This window comes from Dicentrarchus labrax, unplaced genomic scaffold (assembly GCF_905237075.1).
Source record: "Dicentrarchus labrax unplaced genomic scaffold, dlabrax2021, whole genome shotgun sequence".
NCBI lineage: Eukaryota > Metazoa > Chordata > Actinopteri > Moronidae > Dicentrarchus > Dicentrarchus labrax.
In genome coordinates this window covers 25323224-25339725 of record NW_026136713.1, presented here as the reverse complement: position 1 = coordinate 25339725, position 16502 = coordinate 25323224, and the positions used below count along the sequence as shown (strand labels likewise).

The 16502-nt window shown below is 41.2% G+C and overlaps 2 protein-coding genes across 6 annotated transcripts in view; both read right to left on the bottom strand.

Annotated features, from left to right (window-relative positions):
• The window catches only part of zgc:194209 (uncharacterized protein LOC570908 homolog), an 80137-nt gene that overhangs the window by 32200 nt on the left and 31435 nt on the right, over window positions 1-16502 (bottom strand). The gene's annotated exons all lie outside the window — the stretch shown is intronic.
• The window catches only part of tbc1d30 (TBC1 domain family, member 30), a 26378-nt gene continuing 9954 nt past the window's right edge, over window positions 79-16502 (bottom strand). For 2 of the 5 annotated variants that reach the window (XM_051419822.1, XM_051419824.1), the window contains 13 exons: window positions 13900-13961; window positions 13430-13495; window positions 12750-12875; window positions 11451-11636; window positions 11284-11353; window positions 10700-10798; window positions 10412-10580; window positions 9680-9785; window positions 9481-9587; window positions 9249-9391; window positions 7894-8133; window positions 7121-7207; window positions 79-4829 (listed from right to left, as the gene is read on the bottom strand). In XM_051419822.1, the coding sequence (XP_051275782.1) occupies window positions 3649-4829; window positions 7121-7207; window positions 7894-8133; window positions 9249-9391; window positions 9481-9587; window positions 9680-9785; window positions 10412-10580; window positions 10700-10798; window positions 11284-11353; window positions 11451-11636; window positions 12750-12875; window positions 13430-13495; window positions 13900-13961 (2642 nt within the window). In that variant the 3' untranslated portion in view covers window positions 79-3648. Of the gene's footprint in view, window positions 4830-7120; window positions 7208-7893; window positions 8134-9248; window positions 9392-9480; window positions 9588-9679; window positions 9786-10411; window positions 10581-10699; window positions 10799-11283; window positions 11354-11450; window positions 11637-12749; window positions 12876-13429; window positions 13496-13899; window positions 13962-14952; window positions 15333-16502 lie in introns of those variants that run through there. The other 3 variants (XM_051419823.1, XM_051419826.1, XM_051419825.1) reach the window with 2 other exon arrangements.

The window sequence follows — 16502 nt, the reverse complement described above, 5'->3', positions numbered from 1 at the left end:
TTTTAATTAAATGCAAGCATACACACATTTACGAGCAACTACACATTGTATTTAAACAGAAAACAAGGAAACCTGTCGTTCTTCCAAGTGTTTCTTTATTGGAGTGCAGTATCGGCCTCGGTAACGAAGGATACTTTGGTGTAACGTAGTCAGTCAGACACAATATGTGTTTATGTGAAACTAAATTCAGTGATTCATGTTGGTGTCAATGAATTACAGTATTCCTGCAGTTAGTGAGTGATAGAGATCGATCGGGAGACTGTAAATCCAGAGACGTTCATTTAACTCAAAAAATTGTTGAAACTGTATATATACATTTTAAGTAACACTAACTTAATTCTGTTAAGTTAAAGATTCTTCATTAATCAGCTTTTACCAGTAATTTTAAGTGACACTAACTTAAGTTACAGAAACATTCCCGATTGAGCACTTTTTACTGGTATTTTGTTTACAAAAAAGAACAAACTTTGATGTAAAAAGTTTTAACAACTTGTTTGAGTTAAATTAAGGCAAATATACATTTTACTCACATTTTTTCATAACTTTTTAAGTATATTTTGATGCGAATACGTACGTTTTTGAGTATTTTTAGACTGTGGAACTACGTAAGTGAAATATTTGAGTACTTTAAGCATAATTATGTTTAAATGCTGCAAAAGACAAGTTTTTAACATTATCTTAAAGCATTTATTACTTTATTATTTGTGATGATCAGACAGCGCTGTGGGCGGGACTTTGAGCGAGACTACAGGCAGATCAATGCCGCTCCATCAGAGCCAAAGTACTTTTAAATTAATGTATCGGCAATCGGTAAAAAGAAATAATGATAATTGGAAAAATGCTGAATATCAGATCTGATAATCACGTCTTTCCTTTACCAGTGTAAGGATTAAGATGATACATTGAAATTACGGCAGTGGAAAATAAGAGCGAACTCAATCATGCAGAGCGACATCCTTCAACAGACGTTTGGCTACTCGGGATAAAACGGTGGCAACTAACACTGTAGGAGGTTGTAAAACAGACGAAAATACTAATAATGTGTACGACTGTGGAGATACTTGAAGGCATAACAGGGGGGAGTAACATACTTTTAGTTATTGAGCTACTGTGGCTGATTCGACCTCCGCCCAGGGTAAAGCTTCCAAAAGGGGCGGGGCATAGAAAGGGTACATTTTTGATAAAGCGTAAGTTTAAAGCTTTAAGTCCCTTCCAGCTACAATTGTTTGTTTGGTTGAATGTCAAATTTAGCAACTTGTAAAACTATTCAAAAACAGCCTTCGTCATGCTGCCAACACAATAAATGCCCACAGGCACCGATTATGTGAGTGCTCCACAAGAAGGCCAAACAACACAATAAATAAATACCAAGTTAAGTATTCACGTGTAGGTATTTTTCCTTATGTATAGCTCTGTTGTACTATCGTTGATGTGCAGCCCATTGTAAGTTATATAAAGCAGTATCACATTTCGTTACAGTTTGTGTCCACGTCACGGTAATTACGGTAATTGAATTTGTGACAATCATCAACCTGGTAGATGATAGAAGAAAGATTCATTTCTGTAAATTAAATTACGCTAAATGTGCTCAAATGTACAAACAATGAAGCATTATGTTTAGCTGCAGGTGACCACACTGGGATTTAATCAACACCTGAAGTGCTGTGCAGGTTTATTTTCTGTGAACATAGCAACCGATACGAGCAATTATTGATAAATTCCTTTATATTTAATTTTGCCACATTTCATTTACACATTTTTCACCCAGACGGTCGAAAACAAAACTGCCAAGTGGGTCGAAGAGTCGCTTTCCAATTCACGCTTCCTTCGTTACTGACCAACATTCCTCGTGTTCAACAGTTACAGAGCGCGCGCACACACACACACACACACACACACACCAAACACTGATTTCACCATCAGACAGAACAAGATAAAATGTTAAGTGCTTCAGGACGTCAAACGTTTTAAGATTTTGGGCACACACTGAAGTTTTCATGATTCTTCATTTACAGCAATTCTTAGGTATCTCTTGTTTTTCTTTAAATACTTGGCATCGAAACAACTGGATGGCTGTTGCGTAATCTCACATTATGGTGCCCCGTGTGAGTCCAGAAGGAAGTGTTTGTCCAGGGCAGGAGTCTCGTTCTGTTTCAGTCCGAGGAGAATCCTTTTCTCACTGTTCAGCAGATGAAGACGAGTCCGACACAAATGCAGACGAGACACAATGAGTCCTAAAAACAAAAAGTTCACGCCTCATGCCTTTTGTGTTTTATTATCATGTATCCATTATGGTCAAGAAGGAACTGCATAGGCTACCGTAAAGGGCTTGATACTGTCCTGTGGTAGCTTTACCTTGGCTGTACAGTACAGATGTGGTTGAAACACTAATCCTTAAAGCAACATTATGTAACTTTTCCACCTTAAAATAACAGCTTCACTATCATTCTGATGCTACAGTGAATTGTAACAGGGTGAATGGTGCCTCTGTACGCCTGTTCTCACGATGTGTAACTTTTGGCTCCAGGTCGGAACAAGTGCTTTACGGCACTAAGTCAAACACCGACATCTGAGTCGCTGATTTTGGTGAAACTCGATCATATTTTATGGAGAAATTCTGGTTTTCCTTCTGATCGCTTCAACTCTATGTGATTTACAGAGTTAAGTAACTGCTGCCAAATGTAGCTGCTGTGAGCTAGTTAGCTTAGCCATCCTGTCCTGGACACTCTGGACTGGGTGCTCAGAGCACCGGGGGAGTGTTGGTGTTTACGCTGGTAGCACTGGAGCTCCGGACCGCCGGGGGGGAGGACGTTTTTAGGCTTCGGATGTCAGATCGTGCAGCGGGCAATGTAACTGGGCTCAGCAGCTTCTATGGAGCTAACGGCAGAGGAGAAGAGACCAAAGAGGACGGCGGACGCTAAGAATAGAAAAGCTGCCGGACAAGAGTAAACGTGGGACTGACTTTTAGTTGTTGGTGAAATTAAAGGCTGCACTTGTTTGATGTTTGGCTGTTAGCAACTCACTAGGTTTTGATCATAAGTAATCACATCAAACGTACAGCTGTCCATTAGAGCTGCACTGACTAAAGCTGTTTGTAGTCCACTAGTCGTTGTTAGTCGTTGCACATTTATGATATTAAATTAAATTGTTTAAATACATATATATAAGTCTCGTTATAAGTCCCCTATTCTGTTCTTGCCTGAACCCGTCGTGTTTTCATTGTCAGAGTCCTGGTTCGGAGCCGCTGTAAAATCATCTGGCCTCCATCGGTCTCAGAGGCTGTGAACCCGGTTCTGTTGCCCGCTCGCACAGCCCCTGCGCTCATCCTCCTGTGCGCGACTATCCAACTAATGAAAAGTTGGTCAACTAAGACTCTTCTCAGCAACTAGTTGCAACTTAGGGGCACCAAATGGCAACAAAGACCAAATCTTACATAGTGCTGCTTTAAATGTTTGTCTGTAATGGCTTGTGGATTTCAGAATGACACCTTCATTCGGTGAATCTTCACATTTCAACATCAATAATCAAGAGATTTCTAAACTTTCAATCTGCTTCAAATGAGGGTTGTTTTCTTGATATGCAGGAGGCAACACGGTGTCGTTATAGTATGACTGTGTTTCTAGCATCAGTTCAGAGATCCAGAGGCTTTCATCGCCTCCCGGTGGTGCCGGCACCACTACTACGGTTGAGGTTGCGGCTCAGCTGAGGGAAGTGGACTGTGGGTGTTCTGGATGTAGGACCGTAGAGGCCGAGGTTTCTGGCTGCTGCCGATTTCCTGGGCTGCTTCACGCTAGGGAACGGGGAGAAGACCTGGTGTTTAGGAGTGGAGGCGCCAGTGGACGGGAACGCCGGGGTTGACGGGGAGGAGGACATACGGGATGTGGACGATGAGGAGATGGAGGAGAGTGAGGGAGTGGAGGGGGAGGACGTCTTGTAAAAGGTGGAGGTCGCGGGAGGAGGGAGAGAGGACAGGCTGTTAGCTGAAGGGGATGATGGGAGGCGGGATGTGGAGCTCGGTGGCGTAGGAGAAGCGGATGTAGGGACCGGAGAGGGGGACGGACTCGGGCTGGAAGGTGAGGAGGAAGGGACGTTGAAGGAGTGGTGAGGTGGAGGTAAAGCGATGGAGGTAAAGGGTCTCTCTGAGCCGGAGGAGTCCGACTCTTTATGCGTGTTTAAGGATGGTGGAGGAGGGAGGAGAGGGACTTGGGGTGCAGCTTTAGACTCTGGCAGCGTGGGTTGCGTATCTGGGTTTGCGGAGGTCAGATGTGATCCGTCCTCTAGATCCAGGGAGTCCAGCTGCACCACCACCTCTGCGACTTCTACTTCTTTGGTCACATCTGCAACCTGTGGAGCCTCTTCACACACTGACACGGCACCGGAGGGATCAGGAGATGGAGACACAGAGGAGTCACTCCCCTCTTTCTGCTCCTCATCATTTTCCTCAATCTTATTCTCCTCTTCACCCTCCAGTCTCTCCAATTCTCTCTCTTCCTCCTCGTCTTCCCTTTCCTCTGAACCTCCGAAGCCCAGCTGTTCTCGGGCCCTGGCTATATTCCTCCGATGCACCCGGACGTGAGCACGCCAAGGGGACGTTGCGCCTCCTCCAGAGCTCCCCGGAGATCCGGTACTGTTGGAGCCACAGCGCTGCCTGGCTGGAGAGCCGTGACTCTGGGACAGGGAAGCGGGTCTGGACCCTGGTAGCGTGGATGTGCTTGTGGATGAGAGTCCGGGGCCTCCTCCGCGTGGTTTCCGACCCAGAAGGAGGTGGTTGATGACGGAGCTGGAGGGGTTGAGCTGGGAGGCCAGGACACGGGTGGCGGGGCACTTGTCTGGAGGGAAGAAAGAGAAACATTTAAAACAGGCACACAACAGATGCTAGGCCGCGGAAGCTGAATTTTTAACATTTAGAACTTCTTAAAAGTGAGAGCTACAGTAGGATTTATTTGGTACTGAGGTTACTGTGACACAGACATTTATTTTCAACCATGTTGCACCTTGAAAAATAGTTTTGTTGTGCAGAATGAAGAATTAGACATAACTGCTTGAAGGATCGGATCTCCCATAAAAACTGAACACGGTGTGCAAATGAGAATTACTTTTCTTTACAAATGTCCATCTAAAATTACCAAAATAATGTAATTTGTCTAACATTAAAAACATAATGTGAAATCAAATTTCAGAAAAATAAATAACTGCTAGTTTACTAAATAAATGAGATTACAGTCGCCACAGGAATGAAACATGTCTGTTGGATTCTCATTTAGAAATACAACCAGCTGTTCAGAGCAGCTGTTGCCAAAAGCTTTGCATCAGACACCAGAGGGCGTAGGGTTGATCTCTCCGGCCTCTCAGAATGAGACAGCATTTTGGATTACTGGCCAAGTCCATATTAATTTCTTTGGTATTATATAATATGTGCAGTAATATACAGTATTTTGGCCTTTTTTCCAATGTTAGTAAACCATGTCAGTGTAAGCATGTCTTTATGAAAGCTGATTACTGAGCTGTACGATGACAGACGGTGAGTGTGTGTGCAGATGTTTGAATCTGAAAGGGAAAAAAAACATCTCACTGTAATACTGTTATACAAGCTTCATACATCATATGTTAGCATGAGACGGCAGGAGCAACATATACAACGGGATCAGAGGTTGTTAACAGAGGTTAGTGGTTTCCCAAAAATCATCAGAATATGAATTATTCATAAAAACCAGGTCAAACTGGAGACACCTGTCACTGCGGAGGACATCCTCAGTTTGTTAACTGGAACATGATAAAAACTGAACACTAACTGTAATTTTCAGGCATTTTAACTGATGGTTTAGTTATAAGAAGGTTGATTTACTGTGTGCATCTGATGGACAGGTGTCTCCAAATAAAGAAGACAGCTGGTTTGTTGACTTAAACTGTGCAAATACCAGCTGCAACCAGAGGAGGGAGCAAGTCATTGTGTTCAAGTCACAAGCAAGTCTTAAGTCTTTGCACTCAAGTCCTAAACTTTGAATTTCGAGTCCTAAACGAGTCACAGTGTGCTCTTCACTAAATGTAATGTCAGTTTAACCACAGAGCAGTAGTATATGAAAGACACTCTCTGTCAGGGTTCTACCAGGATATGTCCAAAAACATTATTATTCTCTTTTACTGTACGATGCTGCATCTAACTCAGAAGCTGATTTGTGATCAAAGTGTGAGTCGGAGAGGGAACATGCAACAACACGCTGTACTTTACAACGGTTGAAACGGCATCACATCTTCCCAACCCTGGCTCTCTGTTCGCTTCAGCATCGATTTCACTGATCTCTTGTAAAGCACGTCGGGGTCTGGCCCCAAGCTACAGAGCAGAAATACTGAACTTTGGTATCATCACAGCGTTAGTTCTTCATGGTTCTCTCCTGCAACTTGACTGGATGCTGTCGGACTGGTTCAAACAAAGTGGATCTGAGGAATTAAGTATCGACGTGATGGGAATTAAATAATATGAATTGATTCAGCAAAAGAAGATTAATAGATTTTGTGGGAAACTTTTTTAATAACATACTTTTATAAGAAAGGGAAGCTGTCACGTATTTTCAAGTCGAGTTGCAAATTTTTTTTTAACTTTGTTGTCAAATTTGAGACTCGAGTCTGACTCCAAACCTCTCCCTGCATCTAGAACAACCACCACCAGATACCCAACCACAGTCGTCCCTCTTCCAAACATAATGCTTCTTGATTAAAACCTGGAAAAGATTCCGTGTTTGTGAGGCAGCAGCTCCTTCACCAGATTTCCAATGTTTCTCCAGAGGGTTTCTCTTCAATTTATTACAAAATAAGAGTTTATTGTTTTCTATCCCAAAAAAACACCAAATCTGAGTGAATTATTTAGCTATACAGCATTTCTATGAACTGTGTGTGGTTAAAAAACCTTGTGAGGTTCTTAATTTATCATAAACCCAATGAAAAAGATGAAGTGGAAATCTGCCTTGGGAACCCTGGATTATGATTATAAACAGATTTTATGAGTTCTCTTCTATCCTCCTTAAATCATTCAATGACTTCAATTCAAACAAGGATGAATCATTGAAGACCCTGAAATCAGCCCCAGAACACCCAGACGACCCTTTAGGTTCAACACCAGTACCGTCAGCGTGGTCGTCGGTACCGTCACTGTGGTTCTCCAGACGCTCCTGAGGAATCCCCGGACGTGTTGGCACTTCAGGTCCAGGTCCTACGAGTCACACATCATTGTCAAACATCCAACTGCTGCGTGTGTGTGTGTTTCTACCCAGATGGAAACTCACCTTCCCAGCATTACACTGTCAGCCGCTGTGTCTGTAACTTTAAACTGTTTCATATTGTTGAAGTTAAAAACTGGCTGATATTCGGTCTGAACGTCTCTTTTCAACCTGCTAAAATACGGATACAACAACGAGTATCTGAACGGTCCCTGAAAGACAATATCTCTAAAGAGTTTGTTCTGAAATAAGAATTGTATGTGTTTGTGGACAATAAAGTTCTGTACTGGGTTCTCACTCAATTAAAGAAATCCTTTTTTACACATATACTATATCACTATATTTATCACTGTATACTAAAGTAGTGGTTTTAAACTGTCTCATCATTGTCTTTTCTTTTTATTGGCAACCCCCCCTTCTTCATAAAGCACGCTGCTGTCATGTAGCATAACTGCAAACCCAACTGCGTATGGTTTCAATACGGTGATTTGAATGTGTATTATTCTGTTTTTATGGTTGAAAAAGAACAACAGAAATGTAGTTATACCTCATTTTTGTGGTAAAAGATTATTAAAATGTACATTAACAAATCTCGCTGCATCCACCTGAAACACTGAACAGAAACTGTAATAGTTTAAACAATAGAAGCAGCGGAGCATTATGACATGAATCACTGCACCTGTGCGTATGTAGAGTTGCATAGCCTGTTGCTGCTGCCGCCTTTTGATACGCGTGTATTGCTTCTTCAGGGCGTAGATGTCGGTGCTCATTCTCTCCATCATCATGCTGTTGATTGCTGCCTGATGCTCGGCCCTGGCTCCTCCTCCTCCTCCTCCTCCACCGCCTCCAGCTCCTGCCCCTCCAGCTCCCACCGCTCCGGGGCTCAGCTCTGCGATGTTCCCCTGCTCCGCTCGCTGGTCTGGAGGTAGAAAGAAGACGATAAAAGGTCACATGTCGTGTTATTTATCCCTACTTTTATACATAACTGTGACTTTGTCTTTCAGACTCTACGATTCACAGAAAGATTCAAAGATTAGAGTCGTGGCTTTGGTTCAAAAAGCAGAAACAAATCAGACAAAATCCAATGTGCCTTTTTAGCATTTTAAGCCCCTTTTCGGACTTATTTGCTTTTGCTTTTAATCAAGATCAGCCGAGCACTCGAGACACAAAGTGCCACATAAAAAAGCCTCTTGGTGCAATCTGAGGGGGACGACAATCTGGGGTTTAGAGTTTATTTTCTATTCAGAAGACCAAACTCTCAAACTGAGTCAGTCCTTCCTGTTTTTTGTCTGATGATCTGATACTGTTACACTTTGAGGCGACTTTGAAGTCGAGGGGAAAGTGCATTTTGTTGAGAAATGTTTGACATTTGCTTCTCTGGAAAAGGTGTGTCGAAGAATTTCAGCAGCTTTTCTACCTTTTAATGGAACCGAATCAAAAAATACAATCAACAATAAATAAATAAATTAATTAATTAATGCCTTTTTATATTATTTTTGGTGCATTTAATAGCATTTATTTATCTTTGATTCTGGCGGTTTGGGTCCTCCATACGTTTTGTGTTGCACAGACACAAATCCAACCCAGCAGCACACAATGTGAACTGCTCTCTGTAAGCAGCCGGCAGTTTGTTTACTGTAATCATCCTGTAGTCTCTGAATGATTTACTGATGCTCACTTTCTCCTGAGAATGAGTTTCCCTTTTAAACCAGGTCAAATCAACTGAGATCTGCTTATGAGGTTAAATGAACTCATTTCTCTGAAGTCATTTTTTAAATCTCTCTGGAGTAGAGATGACCACTGCTTCAGATCTTAACCAGCATTTTGAACTAAATCCCTTTGGCTTCATCTGGAGGAGCTGCTGAAGGAGGACGAAGTGGGGATTTGTCTGTGAGGGGAAACAGATCAGAGACCAGTTTGTAAATTGGAGTCAAATCGGGGCAGAACATGAGGATTTGGGGCAGTAGTTTGTCTTGAGCCACTCGGCTGCTGTCTCTGGATGCTCTCCAGCGGGTGGCGTGTGGTTGCACCGACCTTTGAGATGTTTCTGGTATCTCTGCAGCTCGGGCGCCAGCAGGCCGCCCAGGGGACCCAGACAACCGAGCGCCGTCACCACAGAGTCTTCATCGTCCATGTCGGCATCGTCATCGCTCTCCCAGCTGCCCAGACCACCACCACTACGACAAAATAACAACAGCATCACTGTAACAGGCTCCCCCCCCAGCAGCTGGCACAGACGCAGGTGGACTACAGGAAGTCTACAAACCTTCCATTGGATTTGACTGAGGTAGGGAATGGAGTGATGTTGTAGGTGTATTTCTCTCTCAGCTCAGCCAGTTGAGGGAAAGGAAACACTGCTATGGAATAAACCTCCTGGTAGACGGAGAGAAAATATATTTATATCAGTTCATAAACATGACTAGAAAGAGGTTAAAAAAGCGTGAGGGGTTTGGTTCATGTCGTACCTGCATGAGTTCAGTGGGGTCGATGAGGTTGTGCTCCAGCATCTCCTGAGTGAGACAACCCATCGTGCTGTAGAAGTCGTCTGCTGTCTGACAGTATTCGATCCTCCTGGACACAGATAGCGGGAGGAAGCAGAGGAATAACAAGCACATTGTAGAGATTTAGTTGTCCAGGTTTGCCTCATTCAGCGTCACCCACATCTAATCTAATCTAATCTAATCTAATCTAATCTAATCTAATCTATCTATCTATCTATCTATCTATCTATCTATCTATCTATCTATCTATCTATCTATCTATCTATCTATCGGTATATATAAGGGAAAGCTGCAGTCATTTCCAGTAATACATCCTATCATGTGCTGTTTCAGCATTAGTAGCAGCTGAAGTGGTATTAGTAGTTTTACAATTTAACATTATATTCTCTATATACAGAGTCCCATGGTGTCTCTCTCCCTCTGCCTGTGTTGTATCGCAGCCTCTCTGTGGTTTGTTTCCATAGCCGGTCTGCTCCGACTGAAACTGCTGTTTTTATCATCTACGTCTGTGAATTAAGGATTTATTTCCACCAAACCAGAGTTGGTGATTGTTGGAAACACTAACAGAGATGCTTTTAATGAGTTTTATTCTGTTTCTGTCCACTCCACAAGTTGTTATGAAGGTAAAATTAGTGTTTTTGTCTATGGAGTCTGGTGGAGAATGATAGTGTTTTCTGGCGGTAATGGTCCACTCACTCTCCCAGTCTCTCCCAGATGGCGAGGGCGACCCGGAACAGCACCTCTGAACCCTCGAAGAAAACCGAGTCCCAGATCTTCAGCACAGTGGGGGCCGGCAGGCAGGTGGCGAACATGGTGAGGAACCACTGCATAGTGAACACGTTGGTCAATGGAGGCTCGTAGCTGCCTGAGAGGAAACAGACATGTGTTATTGGTACACACACACACACACACACACACACACACACACACACTATTGTTTGTCACAGAGACGTGGACACACAACCAGGTAGCACAGGTTTGTACCTCCGGCCTCTCTGTTGGCAGCTTTCTGAAGGTGGTGGAGATGCTGGGACAGTCTGGGCAGCTTCAGGCGCAGCAGGTCTCTGAACACCGCCATGTCCACTGACAGAAGGAAACATTACACAATAAAAAGCTCTGTTGGTTAGAGAGTGACAATAACCTGATGATAGCAATAAAGTTTCCAATCGATAGGTGCTGTAGATGTCACCATCGGATACCGACAGTCTCCAACATCCACATCTATTAACTTACTCCCAGACTAAAACATTTTTTATAATTATTGATTAATGTGGCAGTAATTTTCCAAGTTGACATTGTCTGACAGTCCAAAACCAAAATCCATTGAATTAACTAACACAGGAGACAAAGAAACCAGCAAATGGTCAAATTTAAGAAGCTAGAACAAGTGAATTTTATGGCGTTCTTGCTTAAAAAAAAAGACTTGATGGACTGTCAGAACTATTGTAGATTAATTTCCCAACTAATTAATCAATTGACCCTTTCTAAGTCCCTTTTTGCTCTGTGCTCCTATCACAGTTGAGCCTCGGTCAGCTTTCTTTGTACACTTTGTGCACCATTGTGTTTACCTGACAATGCTCGAAGGTTGTTGGCAAAATAACTCTCTGGCAGCACTTTGTCGATCAGATAGATCATCACCTGAATACAGAAGAGCGGGAAAAGACAGCGTTTAAACTCCACCAGGAAGTTCTATTATATTCATTAGATTAAAATCATATAAAATGTCTCTGTGTACCTTTAGTGCGTCGCTCTCACTGCCTTCAGTAACCTCCAGTATGAGTGCCGCCAGCACGTTGAACCCTTGGCAGTAGCCCACACTTTTATTCCAGCGGGCGTACGCGAGCAGCACCCTCTTCAGCACCACCCTGTCCTGCTCCCCCTCCTGGCCGCAGTACGAACTGCAGCCGGTCCGGTGCAGGTCCTGGATGTTAGAAGGACGGATTCTTTTATTTAAAGTCAGCACATTAACTGGATAGATTACTCATCGTTTCACGCATGTAGGACAGAGACAGAGAAGACAAACACAGTGATCGGACTTTGTCCTGTCTGTGAGAGCTGCAGTGTTTCTGTTTCCATGATGCTCATAAGCAAACATCCTCTACAGGACGCTGCTGTTCACAGGGACGTACACAGTAGGATCAATGATGGTTACTCAATCTGAAAAGATGTTTTTTGTGTCATAGATGAGAGAAGTCCATCCAGGTCTTGCATGAAGCCCCGCCTCCTTCTGGGTGACAGCAGTGCCTCTGATTTAACTGGCAGTAAATGGAAATTCAGAGGTCTTTAAAGGCCAAATTAATACCATCAAATAAGAATACTGTATTGCTTTTTAGCAATAAGGAGCCAAAATCCTACAGCCAGCCTCTCATATTGTCACTGTTTCTGTGGTTCACTCTTTATTAACCGTTTCTGTCGTCTGTCCAATGAGACGTTACTGTAAACCAATGTTTGTGTTCATTAATCAACCTTTTACTACGAGACCACAGAAGAAGAAAACAGGAGGCTTTATCTCCACTTCCTGTTACTTTCTGCTGTTTACAAGGTTCATTATTAGAAGGTCGGTCAGCTCAGTTTATGGGAATTATTAAGGTTCAAATCCCCTCTGCTCCACACTGTCACACCAAACTCCATTCAAAAAACGGCTGTTTTAAGGAAGTAAAACCTTTATTTCCACCATCAGTGAGACTCTGATTCTCTTCAGTCTACAGACACAATCTGCTCACATTGACTCAGTAACATCATTAACTAACCTGTGAGGAAGAGTTGGACACAGACACACTCACTGACTGTCTGTCATTAACTAACCTGTGAGGAAGAGTTGGACACAGACACACTCACTGACTGTCTGTCATTAACTAACCTGTGAGGAAGAGTTGGACACACACACACTCACTGACTGTCTGTCATTAACTAACCTGTGAGGAAGAGTTGGACACAGACACACTCACTGACTGTCTGTCATTAACTAACCTGTGAGGAAGAGTTGGACACAGACACACTCACTGACTGTCTGTCATGTCTACGATGCGGTTACCTTGACGATTTGGATGCCGAGGGAGTCGTCGTCCGGGTTGCTGCGCTCATTAAAGGCGAAGCGAAGCGTCTTTTCCCAGTCAATAGAGATACTGTGGAGGTACTGGTCTGCTAACGTTAGCCAAACCTGCAGAGAGACGACAGCAGCAGACACACGAGGAAATCAATCAACAGCCGGATACCGGATAGGAGACGGGTTAAATATGAGGAGAGATCCAGGTTCCCAGTCACTTATGAGTCTTATGAGCAAATATTGAAACTTTCGCTTGTTCACAGTGATTCAATTTGTTTTGTAAGTTCAGGAGCGAAATCTCCTCTGACAAGATGAAAGTAATTGCTTCCACTTCCCGCTCTCTCTTCCCATGAGCTGAAGTTATGATGCATTGTAGACAAAGTGCCTCTGCTTAATGCTCCTCTGCACTGCGCCCACACTCTCTCCCGCTGATAATAATGAAGAAAACAGACTTTTCTTGTACGTTTGCACAACTGGGTCAGCGCCTTCTTTTACTGGAAACCCTCGGGGTTCAAAACAGACACAAAGAAAATGGAGAAATTCATTTTGTCCTATTTATAAAAATGTATTTTAGTATGGAAGATATTTGTGGCCCTAACACCCAGGGGTTGGAGCTGATGACAGCAGCCCTAACAATGCCGTCTGTTACACTGAGTGCAGTCACATACCCTCTTCCTCCATTCCTTCGGGATCCCGGTCGGGAGTCTAGCCACTGCCTTCAGAGCGTCGTACCACTGTCGGGAAGAAAACAACACACTGCTTTATTTACCCTTTTAATGAATGAGCAAACTCCCACTGAGGCCACGGCTGTCTGAGTAACCCAGCAGGACAATATTAATGCATTAAAGATATAAGATGCAACAGTTCAGCAGTAAAACGTTGGCAGCAGCCCGGCTTAGTCCGTTAGCATGATATCATAACCTGGAGCCTGTTAGCTTTAGCAATGGTGGTGAAGACAACAACCCCAATGAAACTTTGTCTTTTGTTACAGTTTTGATGCAAGAGACTCGAAATACTATATTATCTACTATAAAACGAGTGCTTTGGTGTTTAGAAAGTCGACGTTATCACTTTCACTCTCACATATAAACACAACAGCAGATCAGCAGCAGAAAGTGGCGCTGGTTCGAGTTCTTACCTGCTGGAATCCGTTCTTTCCCAGCGATGGTTCAATGGTAAACTTCAGTCTTGTGTCGACTCCTGTAAACAAACAAACACACAAACAAACAAACAGAGACACGTGGTCAGACTCTCCCTGAACCAGATCTGAGTGAAGATCGTTCTACTAGTCAACATCACAAAGTTACTGTACAGAAGATGTTAAAAATGATGCACAAAGGATCCATTATATATGAATTATATTTTACTGTGTGTGTGTATAATGTATTTATTTATTTTTACTATATATAATAAGAATCTTTGACATAAAAAATGTAATTTTAGGGAATACATATCTGTCTTTTTTCAGATTGTAATTGTATGTGTGCAAATACCTGGCCAATGAAAGTGATTCTGATAATTCAGTTATTTAAACTCAAAAACATTACATTACTGTGTCACATGAGTACAGCATTGAATAGAAATATCTAAAGGAAGCATTACAAATCAATTTAATTGTTTTATTTACAAATACATGTGTTTTTGTTTCGCAGATTTAAGCCTATAATTTATCATTAAAATCAATTTCTGATTTTTACCAAGTTATTTTGAAAATTAAATTTAAATAAATGTATTAAATTTTACAGTATTTGACACCAAACTGGAGTTTTTAGACGCTATTAGTTTTCATGTTAAATCGGAGGTTTTTTGAACGAGGTTTGGTGCGGAGTCGCTGTCCATTTCCGCGTGGTGCTGAACCCGCGGTGTTATATCTCTTCACACACACACACACACACACACACACACACACACACACACACACACACACACATAATGGAGAATATTTAACACAGCAGGTATGAACCCAACCACCACAGAGGAGCAAACAGAAATAAAAACTCTGATCTGAAGTTAAGGTCCGGACATATTCGGGCTCCGCTCCGACCGCGGCCATTTCCCTCCCTCCCTCCCTCCCGCCGTCCCGGGAGGGTTGCTCGGTCTCTCACACAGCAGCCGACCGCACTGTCACCACGATTTATATCATTTCCACTCTAATAAAAGTCTTCCAGGTAAGATAAGGTGTGTGTTTAACCTGCTTGGTCCTCGTCGGTCGATCCGTGCTGCGCCATTACCGGATGAGCTGCCGCTGTGTTTCCTCTGGAGAGGAGAGGATTAACAACCCTCCTACTTCCCGGTCACAGATTACTGAGACTCACACTGGATGAAGCGACATCAGTGAGGTCCAGGGACGGTTTCATCTCTGCACAGTTTACATTCATTCAAATGTACAGAGACTAACAATGTAAAATATATGGAAGCTCATTTCTGCCAAAGTGAGAGAAAAGATTGTGTAAGTCATCAAAGAGAGAAACGTTCATCTCTAAATAAAGATTTTAAGATACTACAACATTATTTAGAGATATTAAATCTTTATTTAGAGATATTAAGTCATTATTTAGAGATATTAAATCATTATTTTGAGATATTAAGTCATTATTTAGAGATATTAAATCATTATTTAGAGATATTAAATCTTTTTTAGGAATGTTTTTTATATTTTATTTAATATTAATTTTTAGAATTAAGCATTATTTAGAGATTTAAATCATTATTTAGAGATATTAAGTCATTATTTAGAGATATTAAATCATTATTTAGAGATATTAAATCATTATTTAGAGATATTAAATCATTATTTAGAGATATTAAATCTTTATTTAGAGATATATAGTCATTATTTAGAGATATTAAATCTTTATTTAGAGATATTAAATCATTATTTAGAGATATTAAGTCATTATTTGAGATATTAGTTTTTGTTTTAAGTCATTATTTAGAGATATTAAGTCATTATTTAGAGATATTAAATCATTATTTAGAGATATTAAATCTTTATTTAGAGATATTAAATCTTTATTTAGAGATATTAAGTCATTATTTAGAGATATTAAATCTTTATTTAGAGATATTAAATCATTATTTAGAGATATTAAGTCATTATTTAGAGATTTTAAGTCATTATTTAGAAATTTTTAATTTTTATTAAAAAAATAATTAATTATTTTTTGATATTAAATCTTTATTTTGAGATATTAAGTCATTATTTAGAGATATTAAGTCTTTATTTTGAGATATTAAATATTATTTTTATTAAGTCATTTGTATTTTTAGAGATATTAAATCTTTATTTTGAGATATTAAATCATTATTTAGAGATATTAAGTCTTTATTTTGAGATATTAAATCATTATTTTGCGAAGGTTTCAGACTTACAGAATCCTTTTTGGCAGTTTTTTATCTAAACATGAAAATATATTTGATTTGAGTAACTTAAGTATTTGTTAAAGTCATTTTAAAAGTTAAAAGTAACATTAGCCATTCAGATAGTACTTTGCTAGAGATTAATAACTAACGTTAGCCAGTTCGCTGCAACCCAACAACCTGAATAACGTTAATCCGCCACCGATCTGGCTGCTGGATTAGCTGCAGGTGACTTTGTCACTTAATTTAAGACCGCTAGTTGCTGGATTATTAATGCTAATCTGCAACTAAAGTTATCTACCAGTGAAAAAGTGAATATGAACTGTAGAGGAGCAGAAAGAAAGTACAAACACCTACAAATTGTACTTAACTGAGGAAGAA